Genomic DNA, 27,401 nt, shown 5'->3' with positions numbered 1-27,401 from the left:
GATCATCATACATTACAAGAACTATCACTGCCACTGAGATATGAGAGCTACAGTGCTGCAGTCTGATATGCTGTCAATGCTCTAATTATAATAGGGAAGATTATTCCAGGATTTTTTTTTTTATTCTGCTGTTTTGAGAGAGGCAGACTATAAATAACTCTGGAGTAGTCCATCTGCTCTTAGGGTTGCTGTGTTTCAGAGTAGAAACCTCATATTCTTTGCTTATGTCTCTATGTCTTGGGTAAGATTTTCTCCACTTTATAAAACTCACTGTCTTAAATGCTTGAGAAATAATTTAATTTTAGGTCTTGGAAAGGAATAAGTGATATGTTTGGGAGGGATTATTTTTATTATAAAACTATGGTGCAAGTATCTTGGCATACCAATCATAAGTTACCGTAATCATAATTTATTTGTCAAGTTACTCAATATATTCATACTGTTATGATGACCTCAAAATCCAAGCAACGTATTTAGTCCTTTGCTATTGAGCAAAATAGAAAAACAATACGTTCTACTAGTCCTGCCTGTTTCTATATTTAGAACAAATATAATGAGGCTGTTTCAGAGAAACTATTGAGCCACAGACAATCAACTCTTTTATATTACCATTATCTATGTCATTTCTTTTCAATAATTGTGTTCATAGCATCTGAACAGTGGAATAGTAATACAAAATAATACTTTTCAATACATTATAATAAGCACCTTAATACCAATTTATTTCAAAGCAATAAAATAAGCCAAGCAATGCATCTTAATATTTACAGTCTAACATTGATAATACTCTATCGACTATTTATATTTACCATGTAATAGTGTAATGCCATTCTGATTGCTCAAATTCATTCAGAGTTAGATGTCACATGCACAAATCCAGTGAAATGAAAGGTAGCATCTTGTGGAGTCTTAAAGGAATGGACATGAAAGATATCCTAGAGTATGAATTCAGTTAGTTGTAGACTGGCTCCTGCCCTTCCTAGTTCATTTGAGCAACCAAGGAAAAGACATATGACTGGATTTGAGAGATGGTAAAACTCAAATTTCTCTCTTGGGAAAGGTAAAGAGACATCAGCTGCAGAAAATCCTGGATGAAGTTTTTTTATTTTTTTGTTTTTTTTAATCCCATTTATATCCCACCCTTCTCCGAAGACTCAGGGCGGCTTACAATCTAAACACAAATCAATGTGCTTAGCAATAGCCTTCATTCTATGTATATGCCTGCTTATAAGGGCTTTGGGGGGGGCCCAAGCGGCATTATTACAAAGTCAGCTTATTGCCCCCAACAATCTGGGTCCTCATTTTACCTACCTCGGAAGGATGGAAGGCTGAGTCAACCTTGAGCCTGGTGGGATGCGAACCTGCACTAATTGCAGGCAGCTGGTGTTACAGTGAATTATCTGGATCCCTAGGCATGAAAAAGAAATTGCAATTAGCAAGATTTGGATAGACTACCACAGTTCTGGTCTTGCTACATCTCATTAGAATTTAGAATATAGAATAATAGGGTTAGAAGAGACCTTGGAGGTCTTCTAATCCAACCCTTGCTCATGGCAGGAGATCCTATACCATTCCAGACAAATAGCTGTGCAATCTTTCTTTAAAAATCATCAGTGTTGGAGCACCCACAACTTCTTAAGGCAAACCATTCCACCAGTTAATTGTTAATTGTTCTCACTGTTCTCACCCAACCTAATACTAGGCTGGATCTCTCTTTAATGAGCTTCCACTCATTGCTTCTTGTCTTACCTTCATGTGCTTTGGAGAATAAGTTGACTCCTTCTTTGTGAAAGTCCTTCAGTTACTGGAAGACTTCTATCATATCACCCTTAGTCTTCTCTTTGTTAGACTATACCAGTGATGGTGAACCTTTTAGAGACCGAGTGCCCAAAAACCATTCCTCTCCGCCACCACCCTACCCACAGGGCCACCCACTGCCTCCATGGCCCGCCACAGCAGATCACCCATGGCGGCCACACCCTCCACCTATGCTCTGCATCATCATCTGAGCTCAATGGGACATGAGGGCGGAGTCTTGTCCCCGCTGCCTGGCTGCCATGTCCTTGGCAGTGCTGCTCTGCACAGGCCGCACTTGAGGGCAATTCTCCAAGAGGGCTGCTGATGAGGGGTCCACAGAGGGAGGCGGGGCTGGGACAACAGTGTGCATGCCCACAGAGAGGGCTCTGAGTGCCATCTCTGGCACACATGCCATAGGTTTGCCACCACTGGACTAGACACATCTAGTTCCCTCAATCATTCATCATATGGTTTAGCTCCTAAACCCCTTATCATCTCTGTTGCTCTTTTCTGCAGTCTTGCTAGGGCGTCAACATCTTTCGTGATGTTATGATCCTACTTGATACCATTGAATATCCTATTGAGCCACTTGCAAGGGTTGGTGCTTTATAGCATTAGGTTATAATGATTCTTGAATACCAGTCAGTATTGGTAGGAAATAAAAAGTTGAGTTCCTGGTCACTCCTGAATGGAATGGCTCAAGAACTGGCTTTAATCTTTTATTTTTATGAGTGTTATCATCACACAGATGGCACCAGGTTATACAGTTGAACTCCAGTCGAAACAGTGAAGGGCCTAACCCACTCTCTAAAGACTAAGAGGAACTGGATGGAGTGGAACAGACATAGGATGAATCTTAGGGAAAAAAGAGTTAATAACTGCCCAGAAACTATTTGCTCCATATAGCTCTGAATTATTCTGGATGAGTGCCAAAGCCCCCAATAAGGCAGCTTCGTGCTCTGGGGATTCTCTTGGATTCCTAGGTCCTGCTTGAGAGGCCAGTTGATGCTGTGACCTAGAGAGCTCTGATTGATATAGTGGTGGCAACTTTTTGGAGTCCTTCCCCCTTATCACCTCACCACCTCTTCAGATTGCTGTAATGTGCTTTAATTGGAGCTACTTTTGAAGACTACAGGTAGTCCTCAAGTTACGAGTGTAATGGAGCCTGCCCATTCCACTTGTAACTCGAAAACTCGTTGAGTGAATCTCATACTTCGAACGAGATCACTCCCTTGCTCGTTAAGACGCACGCGGCTCGTTAAGTGCACATGAGGTATCTCAGGGTGGGGAAGGTCATGGGGGGAGGCTAGCGATGGAAGAAGCCCCCAAGGCCTCCCCGGCCCACTAAGATACCTCATGCTTCCCCCTCCCTGCGCTAGACTCACTTACCTTGAAAAGATCCGTCTCCTCTCTGCCGCAGTTTCTGCCTTTGAGGGAGAGGGAAGTCAATGGAAGCTGCTGGGTGCCCGTAATACCGTGCGAGTTCAGGCACCAATCCTCCTTTGCAGAGAATGGGAGCCTGAACTCTCGCGGTGTTTGCTCCCGCCCCCAACTCCTTTCTGCCACTGCTGGAACAATTTTCTCCAGGATGGAGAACCTTGGGGACACTGGAAGCTCCTTCTGCATGTAAATGCATGCTTAGAAACAGAGCGGCTCGCTCTTGGCTCCGTTTTCGCTGGAAAAAGCCATTTCTCAAACCCCTTCCTGGCAAAAACAAACCTTCTGGAGCGAGCACACCACACTCTTCTTGAGAGCAATCCTGCGAAAACAAGCCTCCAGAGTGAGTGCGCCTCGCTCTTTGGTTACGTTTTTGCAGGAAAAAACCATTCCTCAAGCCCCTTTCCTAGTGAAAATAAGCCTCCCAAGGGGAGCACGCTAGTGGCTTTTTCCTGCAAAAACTTAGCCAAACAGCAAGGCGTGCTTGCTCTGGAGGCTTGTTTTTGCTAGGAAGGGGCTTGAAAAATGGCTTCTTCCAGCAAAAACAAGCCTCCAAGCCCTGATACTGATGGAGTGAGGCAGCGGTAGCCAGAGCAGACCCTTCCCTGTCTCCCCATGCTTCCCCAAAGCCTCCTTTCACTAACCACCTTTCCAGCTCCGTTCTCCGCCATCGCGGGCAGGGCCACAAAAGAAGCTTGGACTACCGGTTTTTTTAAAAAAAGTTCGATCAGACCTTCTAACTTTGCAAGATTTTTTTTTCATGAGAAATTGGAAGGTTGGGTTGATTTATTTTTATTTTTTTGTAGTCCCACAAACTTCTTTTGTTGCCCTGCACATGGAGAACAGAGCTGGAAAGGAGGTTAGTGAAGGAATCTGGCAGAGACTGCAAGCTCTGTATTCCTGGAATGGGCGCTTGAGAAACGAAGCCTTCTGCCAGATCTCTGTTGGGATAAAAAAATGTTTCGGCACCTATGGAGCGCTTCCAAACGCAGGGGCTGGCTGCGTTTGGAAGCGCTCTATAGGAACTAAAAGACTTTTTATCCCAACTGAGATCTGGCAGAACCTGCAAGCTCCATTTGCCTGGAATGGGGCGCTTGAGTAACGGAGCGCTCCTTTCCGTGCAGTCACACAGGGTGCTTCAAAATGCAGGGAATCTCTTTGCGTTTTGAATAGCCCCACCAGAGCACAAACACTCCACAATGCCAAATCCTAACCACCACCCCAGGCCATCCACATTCCTTCACTAACCTCCTTTCCAGCTCCATGTGCAGAGCAACAAAAGAAGTTTGTGGGACTTAAAAAAAAAAAAGATCAATCCGACCTTCCAACTTCTCGTAAAGAAAAAACAGGTCTCATAAAGTTGGAAGGTGTGATTGAACTGGTTTTTTTTTTAGTCCCACAAACTTCTTTTGTTGCCCTGCACGTGGTGGCGGAGAACGGAGCTGGAAAGGACGTTAGTGAAGGGAGACTTTGGGGAAGCGAGAGGAAATGGGGAAGGATCTGCTCTGGCCGCCGGCGGCATCAGGACTCGGAGGCTTGTTTTTGCTGGAAAAAGCCATTTCTGATGAAAACAAGCCTCTGGAGCAAGCACACCTCGCTCTTTGGCTCCATTTTCACCAGGAAGGGGGCTTGAGAACTGGCTTTTTCCAGCAAAAGCGGAGCCATAGTGTGAGGCGCGCTTGCTCCAGAGGCTTGTTTTTGCCAGGAAAAAGCCATTTCTCAAGCCCCCTTCCTGGCAAAAATGGAGCCAAAGTGCGCCTCACTCTTATTGAGAGCAATCCTGTGAAAACAAGCCTCCGGAGCGAGCCGGCCTTATTGAGTGCAGTTCTGCTCTGCACCTCCGTTTCCTTTCACTTAGAAGGAGCAGACAAACTCAAGCCTGCCGCCCAAACACCTTTCATCCAAATGGAGACCTGAGTCATGCAGAGTTTCAAGCAGTCACACGGAGCGTCCCTTTCCGTTTCTGAAGTGCCCCAGTGCAGGCACACGGACTTTCCAATCTCTCTCAGGTCTGCGTTTGAATAAAAAGTCTTTGAGCAGCTTGAGTTTCTCTGCTCCATCGCAAAGGAAGAAACCGGAGGCGCAGAGCAGGATTGCTCTCAGGAAGACACAGGTGAACTGCATGCACTGGCCTTATTGAGAGCAATCCTGCTCTGCACCTCCATTTCCTTTCACTTGGGGCAGAGAAACTCAAGCTGCTGCTGCTCGATGAGTGAGGAGGAGGAGGAGAAGAAGAGTGGTGAGGATTTGTGCCAGCCGGCGGGCCAGGCAAACACTAGATCAGGCGGGGTGGGTGGCTGGCCGGGGAGGGGGATCATGACCACTCAGGTGGTTGCCACTGCTGCCAGCTTGGACGCAGGTGCAATGGACCTGGCCCCGCAATGCCTCACCCCTCAGTTGAAGGCTTCATTCCTGCTGTCAAAGTAAGGCGGGTGCACGGGAGCGAGCAGAGCACCCGGGCCACAGACGGCATTGGTTCCTGCACCTGGCCAACTCCGATTCCATGCTTTGCCCCATAGGCATGCAAACGGAAACACTTCCCCCCCCCAGAGAATGGAAGTTTCCAGGGGCCATGATCTGTTTTGCAGAGAATTTATGTTAGAACTCGCGTGATATTACAGCACCCCAGGAGCTCCTATTGTCGGCGCAAAAAGCATTTCCAAGCCAACTCTCCTCTCCCTCAAAGAGAAAGAAACCGCAGCAGAGAGGTGACAGATTTTGCAAGGTAAGTGAGTCTGGCACAGCAGGAAGGAAAGGGGAAGCAGTTGCGGGGAGAGGAATAAGGTGAACATTGCAGAGCCTCTGCGGTCGGTCGCTCGTTAAGGGCGAATGACTGCTGTGGTGCTGCAATAGTCGTAATGTTGGGATTTGCTTGTAAACACGGAACTTCAAACTTAAGTGAACACTTGTAACTTGCGGATTACTTGTACTCAGAAACAATGGTAGGTACAGAAGATTACAGCCCATTTGGTAGTGGCTAAGAGCCATTTTAGCTAAATAAGACCCATAAGGTAAAAGGGAAAGATTCCCCCGCACGTGCATGCTAGTCATTTCCGACTCTAGAGGCCGGTGCTCATCTCCGTTTCAAAGCCAAAGAGCCAGCATTTGTCTGAGGACGTCTCCGTGGTCATGTGGCTGGCATGACTAGATGCCAAAGGCGCACAGAACACCGTTACCTTCCCACCGTAGTGGTCCCTATTTTTCTACTTGCATTTTTACGTGCTTTCGAACTGCTAGGTTGGCAGAAGCCGGGACGAGTAACAGGCGCTCACTCTGTTACACGGCACTCGGGATTCGACCCGCCAAACTGCCAACCTTCTGATCGACAAGCTCAGCGTCCTAACCCACTGAGCCACCGCGTCCCTTAAATAAGACCCATACAGGTTGCCAGTAGGTTTCCAGATTACTGGTATTGATGTTATGTTTGTTTTTAAAAGCATTGGTAATTTGCTGGTCTTTTTTATTGGTAAATCTGATTGGGGAGTGGTACAAACATGTTAAATAACTAAAATAAATGCACTAGTCAGATCCTAAAAAGTTTGACAAAAGATGGGTATCGGTAAATAATACAGTTCCTATTTTGAAACCCTGGGCGAGACTTTTCTGATTCTCTTCCTATCCCTTCTCCCACTTCTAAATTTGCAACAGAGTAGGGCTTCGGTCTCAAAAACAATGCCTTGCTTCCTGTTGTCCTGACAGAAGCCTTTACACTAGCAAATAAATTAATTCAATACCACCCAGGGTTTTTTACAGCTTGCAGTAGATCTCTCGTATGCTTTCCTCTGCTGGTAAATAATGTGGTGCCTGCGGCCATCAACGTACCTTCAGTCTCTTTCCTTGTACTTGGCAAGCTCTCCAATTTTATTGTATTTTCTTTTCTTTTGTTCTAAGATTGTTTGAAATTGGATGAAAAGGGGGAAAGCTGCTACAGTGCCAAACACCAACTTCACCGAATATTTTTATTTATAAGAAGACTTCTGTGTCCTACATAGGCTTGAGCCTATATTCTTAGAAAATAAAAATGTTTGGTACTTCCTTTGGCAGAACGCTCACCTGTTTGGAAAGAAGAGACAAAGGTGTAAAAGAGATTATTTGGGAGTTGTGTGCCAGAGAGAATTAAATTAATCATTTTGCTTCAGATAAATGAAGAGGGAGAACTCCTAGCTCTCTAGACCCCACTTCCCCACACATGACAATCTTTGGTGACATTTTTTTCTCTCTCTCTAAAACAGGGGTAGGCAACCTCAGCTCTTTTATGACTCATGGACTTCAACTCCCAGAATTCCTCAGTCAGCTATGCTGACTGAGGAATTCTGGGAGTTGAAGTCCATGAGTCATAAAAGAGCCGAGGTTGCCTACCTCTGCTCTAAAACATAGACCTGTTTAAGCCCAAAAGTAACTGGTTAAGCTTTATGTATTTTGAGCAAACCGTCCATCTCTGAAACAAGAGCCTGAACATCTGAAACCTCTCCCCCATACCTCTTCATACTTCAGAGGCCAAAAATAAAAATAAGGTGCAACTTCCAACTAGATAGAGGTAAGATGCCCACCCTTGCAGTAAATGAATATTTTATAATTAGATGTGCCCACCATGAGTAAATTCTGCTAAACAACTGACAACAAGACTGGCTAATCTTTAGAAATTCCAGCATAACTGTAGTTAAGAGCTTAGTCGAACTATAACAAAATAGCAAGATTGTATCAGTCCCTTTCTGGCTATTTTGCTTAACTGGATTGGCTAGCCTTCCATTGATGCGAAGAAGATGAAGTTTTATTTATTTGAAAGAATACAATCTGCTGCGTTTAAAATTTCTACACCCACATAACAATGACAGTTATGTCACAGTTCCTTTGTTTTTTGCACACGTGTGGCTTGCTGCTATGTCATGTGAAAAACCACATGTTCTAACCTAACGAAAAAGATAGGCATCCTAAAAAAAGTTAATAGTAAACAGCGTTCTGTGACGCATATCCCTTTTAGTTAAAAAAAAAACCTAACTACTTTAGGTTTAGCAGCTGCATGTTCCCAATACTTCAACATTAGCATCAGTTGTGGGTTTAGCACTGACTATGAAAGTGTGAATCATTTTTTTTTCCTTCTCACTGAGCCACAAAGCTAGTTAGTCTGTTTATAAGTATGTGGGTTTGCCAGTTTGTAAATAGCCCCTGTGACCTTTTTAAAGACTAGCTAGCTTGTCTATATTGTTTTGGAGAAGTTAATAGAAGGAAGAATAATCCTTTCACCTTCATACAAAAAAATTTTTTTTGTTTTATTATAGTTGAATTATCTTTTTTGTACAGCTACCTGTTTGCTTTTTGAATGCTGTAATATTGATGCACTTCTTATTTTAACAGACGATTTGTCGTTTTCCTTTTCTTTCAACAACTCAGCTTTTCCACCCCATCTATTATTGTTATATCTATTCATTAGGCGTATGGAAATCATTTTAAATTTGAACCATTTCAGATTTAAAATGTCCCATTCGGAGTATGAAATGGATTGTTCCCTCATCTTGAAAGTATTTTGGAACATTGGCACTTGAAACATTCCCAAACCCACTTCACATTTAAAACAGAGCATTTTGAATCTGAAACAGCTTGAATTCTTAATGTTTTGGGTCCTCGTACCATAGATCTAATTAGGATAAGAGTAGTATCACTTTGGAACAGTGTCCATCGATAGTTGCTATAATGGCATGGCAGAGAATTCTCTTCTCTAAACCTTGGATATGGTAATATGTGCATTTTAATATACCGTATATACTTGAGTATAAGCCGAATTTTTCAGCCCACTTTTTGGGCTGAAAAATTCCACTTCGGCTTATACTCCAGTCAACAAAAAAACTTACCGAGGACTTGTGCGCGGCCGAGGCTTTGGTGCTACTTTCAGAGCCTTCTCCGCTAATCAGCTGTCTGCCCATCAGCTGTCCATAGGGATGCTGCAAAGCTCTCCTTCTCTAGGCCTTGGACTCCCTCCTGGCTGAAGAGTAGATGAACCAAGCCAGCAAGGAGACAAAATGTTTCTGCAGCTGTTTTTCCTCTCAAGTTTTTTTTTGTTTTTTTAAAGTAATCTCCGAAGGTTATGCCAGAAAATGGAGGACGCTGGGTCTTTGCAAGCTTTAGCTGTCCGCCTGGCTGCCTAATGGAGGACGCTGGGTCTTTGCAAGCTTTAGCTGTCCGCCTGGCTGCCTAATGGAGGACGCTGGGTCTTTGCAAGCTTTAGCTGTCCGCCTGGCTGCCTAATGGAGGACGCTGGGTCTTTGCAAGCTTTAGCTGTCCGCCTGGCTGCCTAATGGAGGACGCTGGGTCTTTGCAAGCTTTAGCTGTCCGCCTGGCTGCCTAATGGAGGACGCTGGGTCTTTGCAAGCTTTAGCTGTCCGCCTGGCTGCCTAATGGAGGACGCTGGGTCTTTGCAAGCTTTAGCTGTCCGCCTGGCTGCCTAATGGAGGACGCTGGGTCTTTGCAAGCTTTAGCTGTCCGCCTGGCTGCCTAATGGAGGACGCTGGGTCTTTGCAAGCTTTAGCTGTCCGCCTGGCTGCCTAATGGAGGACGCTGGGTCTTTGCAAGCTTTAGCTGTCCGCCTGGCTGCCTAATGGAGGACGCTGGGTCTTTGCAAGCTTTAGCTGTCCGCCTGGCTGCCTAATGGAGGACGCTGGGTCTTTGCAAGCTTTAGCTGTCCGCCTGGCTGCCTGAAGGCCGCCCTTTTCAGGCAGTCTGACAGACAGCTAAAACTTGCAAAGACCCAGCGTCCTCCATTTTCTGGCACAACTTTTAGGGATTTATTATTATTATTCCTACTACTACTATTACTACTACTACTACTTCAGGAGTAAAAAGTTGCAGAAAAAAATTCTCTCCTTACTAGCTTAGTTCCTCTACTCTTCCATCTGGAGCCAAGGTAAGATTTTAAAAAGGGATATTGGTTGGAAGGCAGAGGGAGAGTTTAGTTTTAGCATCTAAAAAAAGGGGGGGGGAAATCAGCGAGTACATCCCAACCAGCTTTTTATGTTTTTGTTATTGAAGAAATATGGGGGAGGGGGAGGGGTTCTGGGGTGGGTTGGGGAGGGGATAATATTGTAACTTCAATAAAAAATTTCAATAAAAAAAAAGAAATATGGCTTTCTGGGGGAAGGTGGGGAGGGCGTTAAGGAAGGAAAGGGTTTTTGGAAGCTCGTCCTGAAGCTGCCTTTTGTGCAAGGGGCCTTTTCTCAAAGCCTAGAGAGGCAGCTTTGTTGCCTCCCCGTAGACAGCTGATGGGCGAACACCAAAAGCTCCAAAAGGCTAGGGAACTAGTCCCAGAACAAAACGGAGACCTGCCTGGCGGCAGAGGCTTGCAGAGCGCGGATCCAGCCTCCGAGGCATGCAGAACGGCGGATCGGCTTATACTCGAGTCAACAACTTTTCCCAGTTTTGGGGGTGAAATTGGGGGTCTCGGCTTATACTCGAGTCGGCTTATACTCAAGTATATACGGTACCCAGTGCTATAGGGTTGATGCTAGAACAACCTTAGTCATTTCAATGAGTAACCTCTGTCAGAAAAGAACTAGAGGATTATAAACTCACTCATTCTCAGTTTTTATATTATTTATAGTATTTTGGTATAACTATAGTATAAGAGTAGAGAACAGAGTAATAAGGTAGTTCTGTTTCCATAATCCAGGGCAGGTTTTGCAAAGTTGGGTTTCCACTGAAATGCATATGTTTTGCTGCAAGGTCCCATGGAATTTGATCTTCTGTAACTCATCCATGCATATACATGTTGTCTACAATTTCTAGTAAAGTATCAAATGCTAATTAATCTCTTACCCTGGAATCAGTAATTGGGCTGGATGAGGAACAGTAATTTAAGCAAGCCTTTAATAACTTTTAATTGATTTGATAGCTTCAACTGTTTCTGGATAGAAATAGCTTGTCTATAGTGTGCATCCTTGTGATTAGGTTAATGTTGGGTTAATGTTGAAGATGATAAAAAAATCAAATAGTTACAGATAGGTTTGTCAGAATTGTAACAGAAGCAACTAGATGGGAGTAGGTTATACGGCACGGATCTTCAAACTCGGCCCTTTTATGACTCGTGGACTTCAACTCCCAGAATTCCTCAGCCAGTGTACCTGGCTGAGGAATTCTGGGAGTTGAAGTCCAGGAGTCATAAAAGGGCCGAGTTTGAAGATCCCTGTTATACGGGTTCTTAATGAATTACACTAGTTATATTTGTTTTCAAGTTCAGAGAGTTGGTTCTTACCTTTGAAGTTCTAAACCAGACATGTCAAACTTGCGACGTCACGTGATTTGGCGCGACGTATCGGAGCTTTTCCCCCATTGCCAGCAATGGGGTGGGCACGATTTCTTTGTGATGCGTCTGGCCCACGGGCTTTCAGTTTGACACCTGTTTCAAATAATTTGAGATCCATATTGTCAAAGAAGTATGAATACTATACAGCATCTTAAGAGCTTCCAAAAACACTTTTCCCAAGTTCCTTTGACAGGAGAAGCTCATTGTTTGAAAACTATATAGAGACCTTCTCCATATCAACTCCTATAGCTAAAATGCTCTCTCCACGAATGCCTGACTAACACTGCTATTATATTGTCATTACGCTAACATATTCTTACTTGCCAGCCTGTTAAAATATTCCACTGATCTATTTAACTTGATGTTTTCATGCTTTGGATTTGTTGTTGTAATATTTTGGGATTTCATTATGTTGTACTGTAGTATTTTTTATTTGTATTCTACTTAAGCGCTACCCTGATATTCTAAGAAGAAAAACAAATTAAAATAGTTTCGGTGAATGAATAAATAAAAAATAATCTCCTTTTGTCCTCAGTACTACATACTTTTAGTATGTATTTTCAGCTGTTACTCTTGGTATTACCGCATGATATTACTGCTTTGGGCAAACATGATCAGACACATCTGTAGGCTCTTAGGTAATAAAACATCCTTGAAAGAATATTTCAATGACTTCCATTGTCCTGATTAAGGCAAGCAATTACTCTAGCAAGTAAAGTTATGAATCTTAATATAGTATCTTTATTTTCCAGACCTGCACTAGTCAAGCTGTCTTCCGTGTCCAGTCTGGTATTTGTCAGCTTTTTCGAGAAACTCTCATTCATAAGGGGTTTGTGGAAATTCAGACTCCAAAGATTATTTCTGGTATGCATTCAATATGTTAAATGGATTCAGAATTCACACATCGAATACAAGAATTTGCTGAAATATTATTTCTGCAGTAGCCAATATGAATTTATTTTAAGTGCCTGGTTGCTCATTATCACTTCTTTTTAAGTTGCTGCTGCCTCCTTTGAAACAGTAGCTGATTTAAAAAGCTAAAGCACTTTCCATTCTCAAGTGTGGTATGGGGGGAAAAAATCTCATTATTTAGTTTCTTCTGCTGTCATTTTCATCTTTGAAACTGACACTTATATTGAGAGTATATAAAAGAAGTCCTGTGGGGTTAGAGCAGTGGGTGGCATTGAAGAATTTATATGCTAACCTGGACTATAGAACTTACCTGTTAGTCTCAATACTGCCCATCATACAAAGCAATGAGTAGTCTTAAAAAATGCAAGACCTTTGCCTTGTGATTCCTCCTAATCTCCTCTCTGAGTTTCTGTTGCCGCTTCCTTCTCTTCTGAAATAAGCTTTGATGCTCTTGGATGCTATGCTAAAGTGAAAGATTCCAATTGAGGAATGAGTTGGAAAGTCCCTTTGTTGTAGGCAATGGGGAAAACCTGACCTGTTGACCCAGAGCTTTGGAGTTGGGTAGGAGGGCTTAACTTGGGTTGGCTTGAGGGTTGCACTGGGGTTTGGGGTGGAATGTTGAAGGCAGCATTCCCAAAGTAGGCAGGGCCAGATCAAAGGTTTGTGGGAGGAAGGTTAAGGGGTGAAATAGATCAAATAGATCCTTTTAGTTGCTCCCAATTCCAAAAATGCCAAAAAAGAATAGCCAATTTTTATTTTATTTTTGTGCCTGTTCACAGTGGCCTCTGGGGACCACTGAAGGTTTGTTGGCAGGCCACATATAGCCTCTAGATTGTTCTTTTTGTGCCTTGGAAGTATGGGGGCAGAAACCATATACACAACAGGTATATGTAAACTATAAAAAGGGAGAAAGCCACTTATTTTTATCATGATGTACCTTGTTCGAGACGTGTCACCACATTTGCTCTTGCTTTACTTTCCAGCTGCCAGTGAAGGTGGTGCCAATGTGTTTACTGTGTCGTACTTCAAAAGCAGTGCCTACCTTGCACAGTCCCCCCAGCTTTACAAGCAGATGTGTATTTGTGCTGACTTTGATAAGGTTTTCTGCATTGGGCCAGGTAAGGAAGTGTTTTGTTTGAAAGGCAGTTGTCAAAGTCTCTGGAGCAAGAATATCCTGAACGTTCAAATTACGTAAGCGCTAACTTTGCAACCTCTTTTCCTGTCTGATTTGCTAACAGACAAGAGTTTCATGAAAACAACTAATCAACATGACAGTTTCACAGAGCTTGCAGGCAGAACGAATAGTGTGTTCAGCTGAAATTTGGCTTATGAACAGAGCAATAGTGTTCTCTAGTGGCTATTAGAATACTGTATCATACAACATTCCACTAAAAAAAGTGACTGTATTTGGCATGGTTCAACCATTGTTGAATTTATTGCAAACCTACAAGCTTAGCAAGGCCAGGAGTTTGTTATAAGCAGCTTGCTGGAAATCAGTACAGCCCTACATAATGCATGCAAAATATTTATGTTCTCCATTTTGTAAGTAAACCCATATTAGTAAGCCAAACCAATATTATCCTTCACCCATCCTATTGATCCTGAACGCTTTCAGTATGTAACTAACTTGAGCTAAATTGGCAGCAGTATACCAAAAGCCTACATGCTTTCATGTACATGTTATGCCCTTTTTTGCTTGGTGCCCAAATGACAAACTAAAAGCATGTGCAATTACTGAATGACAGATCAATCCTTAAAAATGACTATAGAAGATTTTCACTTGTATTTTCCTGGTAATATTCATTAGTCTTACTGCTGGGATAGTGAATTCTCATTCAGATGTATTTTGGATGGAGGTCCCTCAGGACCAGATGCAGTTAGAAAAGGAAGGAAAATACATGTGACCTAAGTTGCAAGTTTTCTTGTGTCATATTGGATGGTAGCCTTTTTAAAAAATTACTGCTTTCAAATATTGCTTTTGCTGATCCTTATTTCTTGCCTGACGTGAATGTAAGACTAGCATAAATATTTGTTCTCCATTTGGGGATTTGAAGAGTTCCTCTCAGGGAAATAGAATTTTACTTCATATTAGAGCAATTCATAGTAGTAATGGGTGTTATAATATATCCAGGGCTTCTTTTAATTGCATCGAGAGAATCATTTAACATAATTGTAAAAGTATATTTCTCATGCAGTATTTAGAGCAGAAGATTCTAATACTCACAGACACTTGACGGAATTTGTTGGTCTGGATATTGAAATGGCTTTTAATTACCATTATCATGAGGTGGTGGATGAGATTGCAGATACCATGGTGCAAATCTTCAAGGGACTCCAAGAAAGGTAAAAAAAAAAGTTTTTTATACTACCGTTATTTAGAAAATAAGATAAAACTTGAGAGTTTCACAAGTAGTATGAATTCTGGCTACCTTTTATTTTACCTGTAATGGAGGAATTCTAAAGCGTTCTGGTTCATAATTGCAGCAACCACTATTCCAAGATGCAGATAGAAAGATCTAACAGTGTCTGAAATGTTTAGTCAACAAGATGTGAGCCTCAGCTGCCAAATGTTGGAGTCACATAGTGATTACTCTATCAAAGAATGTTGGAGACCATTTATCCAGTGAAATAGATGGATGGGAGGTAAAATAAACAGAAAATTAGACTAAGAAATCAAAGATGCCTAGAAAGCTGCAGTAAAAAAGCCCACTTCCATATTGCTGCAAAGAAATCTAACAGATGTGTCCATACAGTAATCAGTACTTGAGTTCAACTGGAAACCCATTGTCTTTTTCTTAGGTTTCAATTATTAAAAAAATACTTTAAATTATTTAAAAATTTAACTCAATATATTTATATTATATTTATATTTATTAAACTTATATACCGCCCTTCTCCCGTAGGACTCAGGGCGGTTCACAAGGTTTTTTAGAAACAATACAACAAATTACAAAAATTAAAAACAATTAAAATGATTACATTAACCTTGAATAAATAAAATCCCAATTAAAATCCAATTTAAAACCCCAATTAATACTCTCAGTCCAGGCCAGAAAGCTCAAAGAGCCAGGTCTTCAGGTCCCGGCGGAATGAGTGAAGGTCAGGGGCAGTCCTAAGCTCTACAGGCAGCTGGTTCCAAAGGGCAGGTGCACCTACAGAGAAGGCCCTCCCCCTGAGTATTGTCTGCCGGCAATCTTTTACCGGCGGTACCCTGAGAAGACCCTCCCTGTGGGAGCGCACAGGACGAAGGGAGCTTCATGCCAGCAGCAGGTGCTCCCTCAGATATCCCGGACCCAAGCCATTTAGGGCTTTATAGGTCATCACCAGCACCTTGAATTTCACCCGGAGGGCAACTGGAAGCCAATGCAGCTCGCGGAGCAGAGGTGTTACGTGGGAGTATCGGGAAGCCCCCATCACAACCCGCGGAGCTGCATTCTGCACCAGCTGAAGCCTCCGAGTGGTCCTCAACGGCAGCCCCATGTAGAGAGCGTTGCAGTAGTCCAATCCAGCCTGTGTCTATATATTTCTTCCTATTCATTGCAATTATTGGAATTTTACTTCAGCATTGTATTTTTATAGCTTACCTTATAAAATCAGACTACAAATTTTACACCGCCCTGAGTCCTCCGGGAGAAGGGCGGTATATAAAAGGAATGAATGAATGAATGAATGAATGAATGAATGAATGAATGAATGAATAAATAAATAAATAAATAAATAAATAAATAAATAAATAAATAAATAAATTTTGAAATAAAAGAACCATGGCATATAAAACCATAGCCTCAAATGTATGGATTAAAATAAAATTGAAAGCAGAGTAGCTTTCTTCATTTATTTTTTGTTTATGTAGCCTTTATTCAGATTAATGCTTGAAGCTCAATTTATTGAGAATAATTTTGGTAAAATTTAACTTGCTTAGTCATTTAGCACAGTAAATGTTTTGACATATACAGTGTAAATGTCGGTCACCTTATCTCAAGACATTATTTTTCCTTGCAGGAAAGCCGTAAATAGCCTTAAATATTACAGTGACAGAGTGAACTCTTGTGGTAATGAAAGGCAATGCTTCTTTGTTTTCTGCTTGGCTATGTTGAAAAGCCTTTTGTCTTTACACACAGGTTTCAGACTGAAATCCAGACAGTGTGCAAACAGTTTCCATGTGAGCCATTCAAGTTCCTGGAGCCAACACTCAGGCTGGAGTACCGGGAGGCCCTGGCTATGCTTCGGAAAGCTGGAGTGGAGATGGGAGATGAAGATGACCTCAGGTACAATTTTACCAGGAAAAGGAGGAGTGCCATCTATTGGCAAGAGGGTACCAGTTCCTGGGAATCCTCTGGTGCCATTTCTGGATTTAGCAACTGGCTACCACTGCTCATTGCTGCAGAAAATAGAAAAACTTTTAAATCTCTATAAAATAACACACCATTCCCCTGTAACGATATGATCTCCACCTCCCAAGGCATGGGTAGATCTCCAGAGAATAAGATTAAAACAAAGCTAGAATTACCAAAGGGCTTTCTTAAATCGATCAAACCATGAATTATACAAAACATACGTGCATAATTCCAAACTGAACTTTTGAGAAGCAAACAATTCATTTGTCAAAATGCTACTGGTTATCCTCTGCAAATTACGAGGACCTCTGGCAGTTCTTTCTGATTCAAAGTTTAAACATGTTCTGAGCAGATAGTAGCACTAGTTGATCTTGCCTCAGCTCAAGAGTTCAGCAAGACCTGACATGGCTAATACTTGGACTGGTGTTTGACAGGAAAAAACAGTGATGTAGGAAGGACTTTAAAAAAAAATCAGGGGAAGCAAGTAATCTAGAGTGTAAAGAGATAACACCTGTGAGCATACTGGTTGGGTTGCCCACGCCCTATTTCAACAAAATCTGAAGGTTCCCCATTATTCCTAATCCAGGTTTGCTATAGTTGAGCTAGTAATAAATAGCATTAAATGGAATTTTAACCATAAACATTTTATCTCGGTTATATTTTTTGGAAGGTACACAACACAAATCCAGTAACACCTGAGAGACATTCTTGCTTAAAAGCCAACATTGTTTACATCTGATTGTTTATTTTCAGTACACCAAGTGAAAAGCTGTTGGGCCGTCTAGTGAAGGAAAAGGTAATTTTTTTTAAAAAAATGACTTTAAAATAAATTGAGTTTCTTTCTGACACAAGCTTAAATAAATATACCTTGTCACATAAAATTACTTGTGATTTGTGTATCACAGTATTGGTATATACTCTTCTTTAGTATGTCTCATAGGGTTTTAATTAATTTACCATTTTTTTCTTTTAAAAAATTATTTTATTAATATTTGCAGTATGACACCGACTTTTATATTCTTGACAAATATCCACTGGCTGTAAGACCTTTCTACACAATGCCTGACCCAGCAAATCCTGTAAGTATGTCTCTCAGTATTGAAAAAATGCTGTGAAATAATGACAAATATGAACACATTGCAGATTTGATGTGGGGATTTGTGCCACAAATGTGCCATAAAAATATTACAAGTTTACAGTCTGATCTGGGTCATTCCCAAAATGAGAACATCTATTTTCATATTACACAGTCATTAGTTGTCTTGTATTCCTTTCCTTTACTTCCCAGTGCATTGTGCCTGCCTACAAAATTAATTGATTGAATGAATGAATGATTGGATGTCATCAAGTCATTTTTCAACTCCAGGCAATCGCATAGATAGATTTTTCTCCATGACAGAATCATTGTAGTGTGTGATATTATTGAGATAAAATAATTGTAGGAAAGGATTGGGAATATTAACTCTAGCATTTGTTCAGTGCAAAAGAAAAACTATTTGAAAGAAGTAGAAAAGATTATGAGGTCTCTATCTTGTTTGCCAAGTAAAACTTCTGTTTTAGTTAGTATAATATAAACTATTGTTTGAGCTATTAGTAGTTTCAGGTTGATGGCAATATTCTTTGGAATTAATTATTACAGCTGCTTTATTAAATTTTAAAATAAAAAAATTAGCTTTTGAAATGGGTCTGAAAGAATAATATAAGAGCCCAACCAGTTTCTTCAAATCCTTTTAATAAATTATAAGAGCTATAGATACCATCATTTAATAGTCTTTTGATCCTGTTTTGAAATTTTTAGTAGGCAATTTCAGTGTCCAAAGCAAAATCCTTCCAGTTAAGCATTGTCTTTCTAATAGCTGTGAAAAATATGTGACAAAAGAAAAAGCTGTTATTCCAAAGAACCCTTATACCTGTCATTTTACCCATCTGGAATGCTGTTTTTCTTTTCCACTTATTTGTACAGCTGTGCAAATTAGAGGTCATTTCTGTATGGCATATCTTCTCAATATTATATTTAAAATCATCTCTTGGCTTTCTTGAACCTGTAACAAGATAGTATGTTAATTTTAAATTTTAAAGTTAATTTGAAGAAGAGGTACAAGAAAAAGGATCATACGGAGTCTCCTACTGGAAAACTGGGTGGTAGTATTAATAAGAAATACTGTGCAAGGCTGGGTTTCACTTAATAGCTTCTGAGTAAATTGATTTAAGGAGGCAGAGCCTTCCAGATACTAAAATGACATCATCTTGATTGGAAAAGGGGTTTAGCAAAGGCTTTTGCCTCAAAAAATGAAACAGGGACCTTAGGATGTTCTCCGTGAACTTGAAATAAGTCAGTACAAGAAGAGGCCTTGTCTCCACCTCTGGTCCAAAGATTGTTGTTGTTGTTAGTTGCAAAGTCGTGTCCGACCCATCGCGACCCTATGGACAATGTTCCTGCAGGCCTTCCTGTCCTCTACCATCTTCTGGAGTCCATCTAAGCTCACGCCAACTGCTTCAATGACTCCATCCAGCCACCTCATTCTTTGTCGTCCCCTTCTTCTATTGCCCTCAATCTTTCCCAGCATTAGGCTCTTCTCCAGTGAGTCCTTCCTTCTCATTAGGTGGCCAAAGTATTTGAGTTTTAGCTTCAGGATCTGGCCTTCTAAAGAGCAGTCAGGGTTGATCTCCTCTAGGACTGACCGGTTTGATCGCCTTGCAGTCCAAGGAACTCGCAGGAGTCTTCTCCAGCACCATAGTTCAAAGGCTTCAATTCTTTGGCGCTCAGCCTTTCTTATGGTCCAGCTTTCACTGCCATACATTGCAACTGGGAAGACCATAGCCTTGACTATACGCACTTTTGTTGACAGGGTGATGTCTCTGCTTTTTAGTGTGCTGTCTAAATTTGCCATGGCTTTCCTCCCAAGGAGCAAGCGTCTTTTAATTTCTTGGCTACAGTCCCCATCTGCAGTGATCTTGGAGCCCAGGAAAATAAAATCTGTCACTACCTCCATTTCTTCCCCATCTATTTGCCAGGAATTGAGAGGGCCAGATGCCATGATCTTGGTTTTCTTAATGTTTAGTTTCAACCCAAGTTTTGCACTCTCCTTCTTCACCCGCAACAAGAGGCTCTTTAGTTCTTCTTCACTTTCTGCCATTAGAGTGGTATCATCTGCATATCTTAGGTTGTTGATGTTTCTTCTGGCAATCTTAATTCCAACTTTTGATTCATCTAGCCCTGCCTTTCTCATGATGTGCTCTGCATATAAGTTAAATAGGCAAGGTGACAGTATACAGCCTTGCCGGACTCCTTTCCCAATTTTGAACCAATCAGTGGTTCTGTGTCCAGTTCTCACTGTTGCTTCTTGGCCCGCATATAGATTTCTCAAGAGACAAATAAGATGGTCTGGTATGCCCATCTCTTTAAGGACTTGCCACGGTTTGTTATGATCCACACAATCAAAGGCTTTAGCATAGTCAATGAAGCAGAAGTAGATGTTTTTCTGGAACTCTCTAGCTTTCTCCATGATCCAGCGTATGTTAGCAATTTGATCTCTAGTTTCTCTGCCTCTTCGAAATCCTGCCTGTACTTCTGGTAGTTCTCGATCCACATACTGCTGGAGTCTAGCTTGTAGGATTTTAAGCATAACTTTACTAGCATGAGAAATGAGTGCAATGGTGCGATAGTTTGAACATTCTTTGGCACTGCCTTTCTTTGGAATTGGAATGTAAACTGATCTTTTCCAATCCTGTGGCCACTGTTGAGTTTTCCAAATTTGCTGGCAAATTGAGTGTAGCACTTTTACTGCATCATCTTTTAAGATTTTGAATAGCTCAGCTGGAATACTGTCACCTCCACTAGCTTTGTTGTTGCTCAGCTTTTCTAAGGCCCACTTCACTTCACATTCTAGGATGTCTGGCTCGAGGTCAGTGACCACCTCATTGTGATTATCAGGGACGTTAAGCTCATTCTTGTATAGTTCTTCTGTGTAATTTTGCCACCTCTTCTTAATCTCTTCTGCCTCTGTTAGGTCCCTGCCATTTTGGTCCTTTATCATGCCCATTTTTGCATGAAACGCTCCTTTCATCTCTCCAATTTTCTTGAAAAGATCTCTGGTCCTCCCTATTCTATTGTTTTCTTCTATTTCTTTGCATTGTTCATTTAAGAAGGCATTCTTATCTCTTCTAGTTATTCTTTGGAATTCTGCATTTAATTGGGCATATCTTTCTTTTTCTCCCTTGCCTTTCGCTTCCCTCCTTTCCTCAGCTATTTGCAAAGCTTCCTCAGACAGCCATTTTGCTTTCTTGCATTTCTTTTTCTTTGGGATGGTTTTGGTTGCTACCTGTTGTTCAATGTTGCGAACCTCTGTCCATAGTTCTTCAGGCACTCTGTCTATCAGATCTAACTCCTTAAATCTATTTGTCACCTCTACTGTATATTCAACAGGGATATGATTTAATTCATACCTGACTGGCCTAGCGCTTTTCCCTACTTTCTTTAATTTAAGCCTAAACTTTGCAACAAGAAGCTCATGGTCTGAGCCACAGTCAGCTCCTGGTCTTGTTTTTACTGACTATATAGAGCTTCTCCATCTTTGGCTGCAGAGCATATAGTCAATCTGATTTCTGTGTTGACCGTCTGGTGATGTCCATGTGTAAAGCCGTCTCTTGGGTTGTTGGAAAAGAGTGTTTGCTATCACCATCGTATTCTCTTGACAAAATTCTATCAGCCTGTGCCCTGCTTCATTTTGTACTCCAAGGCCAAACTTGCCTGTTATTCCAGTTATCTTTTGGCTTCCTACTTTAGCGTTCCAATCCCCCATGATGATAAGGAAATCATTTTTTGGTGTTAGTTCTATAAGGTGCTGTAGGGCTTCATAGAACCGGTCAATTTCATCCTCTTCAGCACCGGTGGTTGGGGCATAGACTTGGACTACTGTGATATTGAATGGTTTGCCTTGGATTCGAACTGAGATCATTCTGTCATTTTGAGGATTGTATCCCAGTATTGCTTTTCCTATTTTTTTATTGACTATGAAGGCTACTCCATTTCTTTTGAGGGATTCTTGCCCGCAGTAGTATACCTGATGGTTATCTGAATTAAATTCACCCATTCCTGTCCATTTTAGTTCGCTGATACCTAAGATGTCAATGTTTAGTCTTGTCATCTCTTGTTTGACCACGTCCAGCTTTCCTTGATTCATGGATCTTACATTCCAGGTTCCTATGGAGAAAAAATCTTTACAGCATCGGACTTTCCTTTCACCACCAGACACATCCACAGCTGAGTGTCCTTTCGGCTTTGGCCCAGTCGCTTCATTCTTTCTGGCGCTACTAGTACTAGCCCTCTGCTCTTCCCCAGTAGCATATTGGACGCCTTCCGACCTGAGGGGCTGATCTTCCAGCGTCATATCGTTTTGCCTTTTGGTACTGTCCATAGGGTTTTCATGGCAAAGATACTGGAGTGGGTTGCCATTTCCTTCTCCAGTGGATCACGTTTTGTCAGAACTCTCTGCTATGACCTTTCCGTCTTGGGTGGCCCTGCACGGCATAGCTCATAGCTTCATTGAATTACGCAAGCCCCTTCGCCATGACAAGGCAGTAATCCATGAAGGGGGGGTCTAAAGATTACTTTCTGAATAATCTTCACAGAAGAAAGCAACCTGCTGAATTTTTCTTTTTTTTCCTTCATATGTGGTGCTTTCAAAACTGAAAGAAATAAAATTTAAAAATGCAAGTTTTTAACCCTAGTTAGGATCGTATGGGTTAAGTAGAACTCTTATGACCCAGAGGAAGACAAAGGGAAACTAAACAAGTAACCACCATTTTAGTATAGTTATACTACAGCAGCAGTTCTGAAAACTGCACACACAAAGCGAAGAGTGCTCTTTCTCATGGAGACCATGATGGCACAATGGATTCCTAGTTGGAGCAGGCAAAAGCTGCCTCAAGCAGCATTTTCTCCTACGCAGATATTCCTGTTACATTTCTCAGAGTGGTCAATGCCTTTATCTATGTTGTTCATTATGTATAGATTCCAGTTTTGAAACATACTTAACTATTGGTCACTAAATCACATTTCCTTTCCCCCTCCCCTCCAGATAACCTCCAACTCCTACGACATGTTCATGAGAGGAGAAGAGATTCTGTCTGGGGCACAGCGAATTCATGACCCACAGCTGTTGACTGAAAGAGCCTTACATCACGGCATTGGTAATTCCTAAGGTCCATTAGTTAAATAAATCGTTTCTAACAGGGGTGCCTCTTTATTTAGAAGAGCCTCGTACTGCTTATTTTTATGGATCCTTGTGGCTGTAAAAAAGTAATTCTTATTTTTCTCCTGATTCAGTATTTCTCAACTTTAGCAACTTTAACATGTGTGGACTACAATGTTGGCTACAGTTCATGTGGCACAACTAGAATTTTTTTACTTTTATATTATCCGGTATTTTAAAAGTTGGGCCTTGGGCCACATCATGATTTGAGTAGCATGTTGAATAGCAAATAGAGCAGGGTCAAAACTCAAGACAGGACAAATGAGGGAGGAGTTTGGAATTTTTACAGATGATTGTTGCCTCTTAGAATATCCTTTCCCTTGCAAAGAAAGTCAAACATTTGATTGTCTCGCAGAAAGTTAAAAAAGTACATATTCAAATAATAAAAGCTATCATACGGAATTTTTTAAGGCTAGGAAAAGCCATTGTGCATAGTGTGGTTTTATGAGTTAGCCTAACAAAAATTACTACATTAGCCAAACTGCCTTGCCTTTCAGCAGCAAAAAGACTTTTTAAAAAAATAATAGTAATTTTGTTAATGTGTACAAAGAAAAAAAAACTAATACAAGCTAAGAAAAATTATGAGTAAAATGAGAAAAAATTAAAAAGTACAAAAAGAAAAAGGAAAATATATACTGATCAAAAAAATAAAGGGAACACAAAATAACACATCCTACTATTAAATACAGTACGTTGTGTTGTTTGTGTTCCCTTTATTTTTTTGAGCAGTATATTAAAGAAAAATGAGAGATAAAGAAATAACTTCCCTGTTCATCAGTACAATTTCAGTAGCTTTTCATCTTCTCTAATACAACAAAGTACTCTTCTTTCCATGTCTCATCTCTTACTTATAAACAGATAAAACCTATTTAATTCTAATCAGCAAAAGTACATTAACAATTTAAGAGCTTTCTAGTCTATTGCCTGAATCTCTAAACCAGACTACCTATACATTGGATAGTATTGGAACTTTGTGAAGACCTGAAACATTGGTTAATATTGGTGCTCTCTTCTATGTTGAATACTTTTTCCATGATGCTAATTAGAATTATCCCTGAGCTGAAATAAAACATTTCCTTTTCAGATTTAGAGAAAATTAAGGCTTATATCGATTCATTCCGTTTTGGTGCACCTCCCCATGCAGGCGGCGGCATAGGTAATGTAGCTTATATTCATTATATTCTATTTTCAGTTTGGTCTGTGTTCAGATGAAAGAATGCAATTTAGGATGAAGAGTATTCTAGCATTTGTCCTTACTTTAGAAAAATATCCTGCATTTACAAGTAATGTGTGCTTTAGAAGTGCAGGCACTTACTTTATATGAGTGTGGAATCCTTGATGGAGTCTCCTAATCTAGTCATTTGCTTGCCAATGTTTCATTACCCAACTAGCTAATTTTATCAGTACATTTTATCTGACTCTTTTTTGTAGATTCTAATTCTAGACCACTGATTTCTGAGGGTAGTTTTTTTTTTAAGTTTTGTTGTAAATTTTGTTTTCTTTTTTTCTTATGAACCAGTTATCAAAGAAGTAATGAAACAATAGTGAAAGATCCTTAATCACAAAAGAAATCATAACGCTTATTCGCCATGTTCCTCTTTCTATATCATCTAACAGGGTATAGAATAATGAGGCAAAGAAACAACTGCTGTTTGATGGGGATCTGTTTCTATGGTTCATATTATTAATGTGATAAAAATAATGGCTATTATTCCTTCCCCTGCCATTTTTCTATAAAATTAAATTTAGATGTTATAAAAAATGTAATCCAACTTTTATCTGGTAGTGATTTGGTTTATCACAAATAACCCAGTGAGTCTGTTCATGTTTGTTTTGCTTATGAATATTTCAATATATGTACAAATATCTTCAGATTAATTAAACTGGATTTAATTTTGACAGGCTTGGAAAGAGTCACCATGTTGTATCTTGGGTTGAGCAATGTCCGGCAGACGTCCATGTTTCCCCGTGATCCCAAGCGTCTCACACCTTAAGAACACTACAGCATAAAGTATCACAGATTTAATGTTGCTTCCAACTATCCAGCATAAATCAGTATGCCGTCAGAGGATATCTCCTCTACTCAAGTGCCACAATAACAATCATTCAAGTCATTACTAATGTTTAAATTCAGCTCTTTTAACAGATCTGGAGTGCTGCAGAAAATGTCATAACTTTTAAAGAAAATAATAAATCAAGGTACTACAGTATTGCCTTGTAGGTAAGCAAATTTCTAAAAAAAACACCTCAAATTTTAATAAAATTCATAGTTTTGCATAGTTTGTTTCAATGTATGTCAGAAGGGTAATAAAATCTCAGATTAGACTTTGACAATAACAGTGCAACACGGAAAGTGAATTGAGCAAGAATTTTCTTGTGAAGCAACTGGAAATAGTGAACAGTGTGATCTTACTAAAATGAAAAAGATTGCAATAAAACTTCTAACAATTCTATGTGTCAGTTTTTTTCCATTTTGTAAGAGAAATATATTATTCTGACATAATACTTGATGCTTACCTGATGCTAAAATTATGCCAGTTTCATTTACACAGGGCATTGGCACGAATTAAGGCTTCTGTTGCAAAAGATCACATATAAAATGTATACTTAAAGCTAGATCTAGCAATATAACAAGCAGATTTATTCTTGCACATTAGATCTTCCGCCTGCTTTCCCAACTATTCTGTGCGTCCCCAGACTTCTCCAACGGGTTCTGGAGTAGATTTGATGGTGCAAATGGGAGGAACTCCATTGATACTGAGTTGAAGAAATTGTAATAAAACTGATAAAATGGAAATGTTTTTAAAAAACATATGACTTCAAATATTAAGACCCGTGAACTTAACGAAGCAAGGTACTTTTGTTTAATGGACCAGTTCTATACATAGACACCAGCATATACAGATAGTCCTCAATTAACAACCACAGATGGGATCAGCAACATGGTCATTAAGTGAAGTGGTCACTAAGTGAAATTCTGACTATGCTTACAATCTTACTTCAGCTTTCCTTTGTTTTACAGACCTGCAAAGGTCAGTAAAGTAATAGAATTGGAAGGGACCTTGGAGGTCGTCTAGTCTAGGGGTCCCCAACCCCTGGTCCATGGACCGGCACCAGGCCACAGCATGCCAAAAACTGGGCTGCGCAAAAAAGCAAAGCCCCATCTGCGGGATGTACGCAGCATGTGAAACCACACCCCCTCCAGTCCACGGAAAAGCCTCTATCCACGGGACCAGTCTCTAGTGCCCAAAAGGTTGGGGATCTGTTGATCTAGGAGACCTGACAAATGGCTGTCCAGTCCCTTCTTAAAAGCCTCCAGTGATGGGGCACCCACAACTTCCCAAAGCAATTTGTTCCACTGGTTGATTGTTCTCACTGTTAGAAATTTTCTCCTTAGTTCTAGATTGCTTCTCTCCTTGGTTAGTTTCCATCCATTGTTTCTTATCTTGCCTTCATGTGCTTTAATAAGGAAGTGGGCCCCCTCTACCTTGTGGCTTCAAATATTGGAAGACCGCTATCATGTCATCCCGGTCCTTCTTTTCACTAGACTAGGTATGCCCGGTTCCTGCAATTGTTCTTCAGATGTTACAGCTTCTAAGGCCTCTAATCACCTTTCTTGCTCTTCTCTGAATTCTTTCCAAAAAAGAGTTTGTTTTTTGACTAATTCCTCACCAAATCAAAAAGAGGTATCAAGTAAGGTACTTTAAAAAAATATCAACCCCACATCCTCTATTCTAGTATTTTTTATCAGTGACTTGGATGAAGAGGTTTTAGGGAGTGCTTGTTGAAATTTCAAGTAAATTGGATGGATGGATATTCAGAAGATCTCAGCAGGTTACAGAAATGGTCTGGAAATTACCAAAAGACAATTGTAATGCTTTCCACTTTAAAAAAAAAAGCAGTTATAACATGGCAAGAGGGGAGGGAAGATCTTCAAAGAAGATTGTGGATTAATAATTACAACGGATGAAGGGGCTGATGATAGTTTTTCTTTCTTCATGGGTGCTGTGATTGGATCTTGTGTTATTTGGGTAGGGCTCCATTTTAGCATTTTCAGTGTGTGTGTGAATTGTTAGTGTAAATTATAAGCTGAATATTAGCCAGCAGCACAACATGACTACAGCAAGAATAAATGTAATTTTTCATTAAGTGTACTTTTTAAATCTTGAAATAGTTCATGTGATCCCTGTAGCCTTGGTTAGGTCCCAGTTCTGGGCACAATGGAGTAAGGAGGATTGAGAGAAGATCAATAAAAATTAGGATTAGAAATGAGCTCCTACAAAGAGGCCGATGAAGCTGGGTATGACTGGTTTTGAGCAAAGGCTGAAGCTCATAAATCTTTACATTATCTCAGAAGCTACCAAATGGAAG

The 27,401-nt window shown here is 40.7% G+C and overlaps 1 protein-coding gene across 1 annotated transcript in view; it reads left to right on the top strand.

Annotated features, from left to right (window-relative positions):
- DARS1 (aspartyl-tRNA synthetase 1) overlaps window positions 1-25,472 on the top strand; it is a 71,171-nt gene extending 45,699 nt beyond the window's left edge. Inside the window, exons 8-16 of the mRNA XM_083349258.1 lie at window positions 12,280-12,391; window positions 13,423-13,557; window positions 14,635-14,782; window positions 16,561-16,707; window positions 17,530-17,572; window positions 17,775-17,855; window positions 22,857-22,968; window positions 24,115-24,186; window positions 24,933-25,472. Of these exons, the coding sequence (XP_083205384.1) occupies window positions 12,280-12,391; window positions 13,423-13,557; window positions 14,635-14,782; window positions 16,561-16,707; window positions 17,530-17,572; window positions 17,775-17,855; window positions 22,857-22,968; window positions 24,115-24,186; window positions 24,933-25,024 (942 nt within the window). The 3' untranslated portion in view covers window positions 25,025-25,472. The remainder of the gene's footprint in view (window positions 1-12,279; window positions 12,392-13,422; window positions 13,558-14,634; window positions 14,783-16,560; window positions 16,708-17,529; window positions 17,573-17,774; window positions 17,856-22,856; window positions 22,969-24,114; window positions 24,187-24,932) is intronic.
- Window positions 25,473-27,401: the final 1,929 nt, after the last annotated feature.

The sequence above is a fragment of the Vipera ursinii genome (assembly GCF_947247035.1).
Source record: "Vipera ursinii genome assembly, chromosome: 1".
Lineage (NCBI taxonomy): Eukaryota > Metazoa > Chordata > Lepidosauria > Squamata > Viperidae > Vipera > Vipera ursinii.
This window is presented reverse-complemented; position numbering and strand designations above follow the sequence as displayed.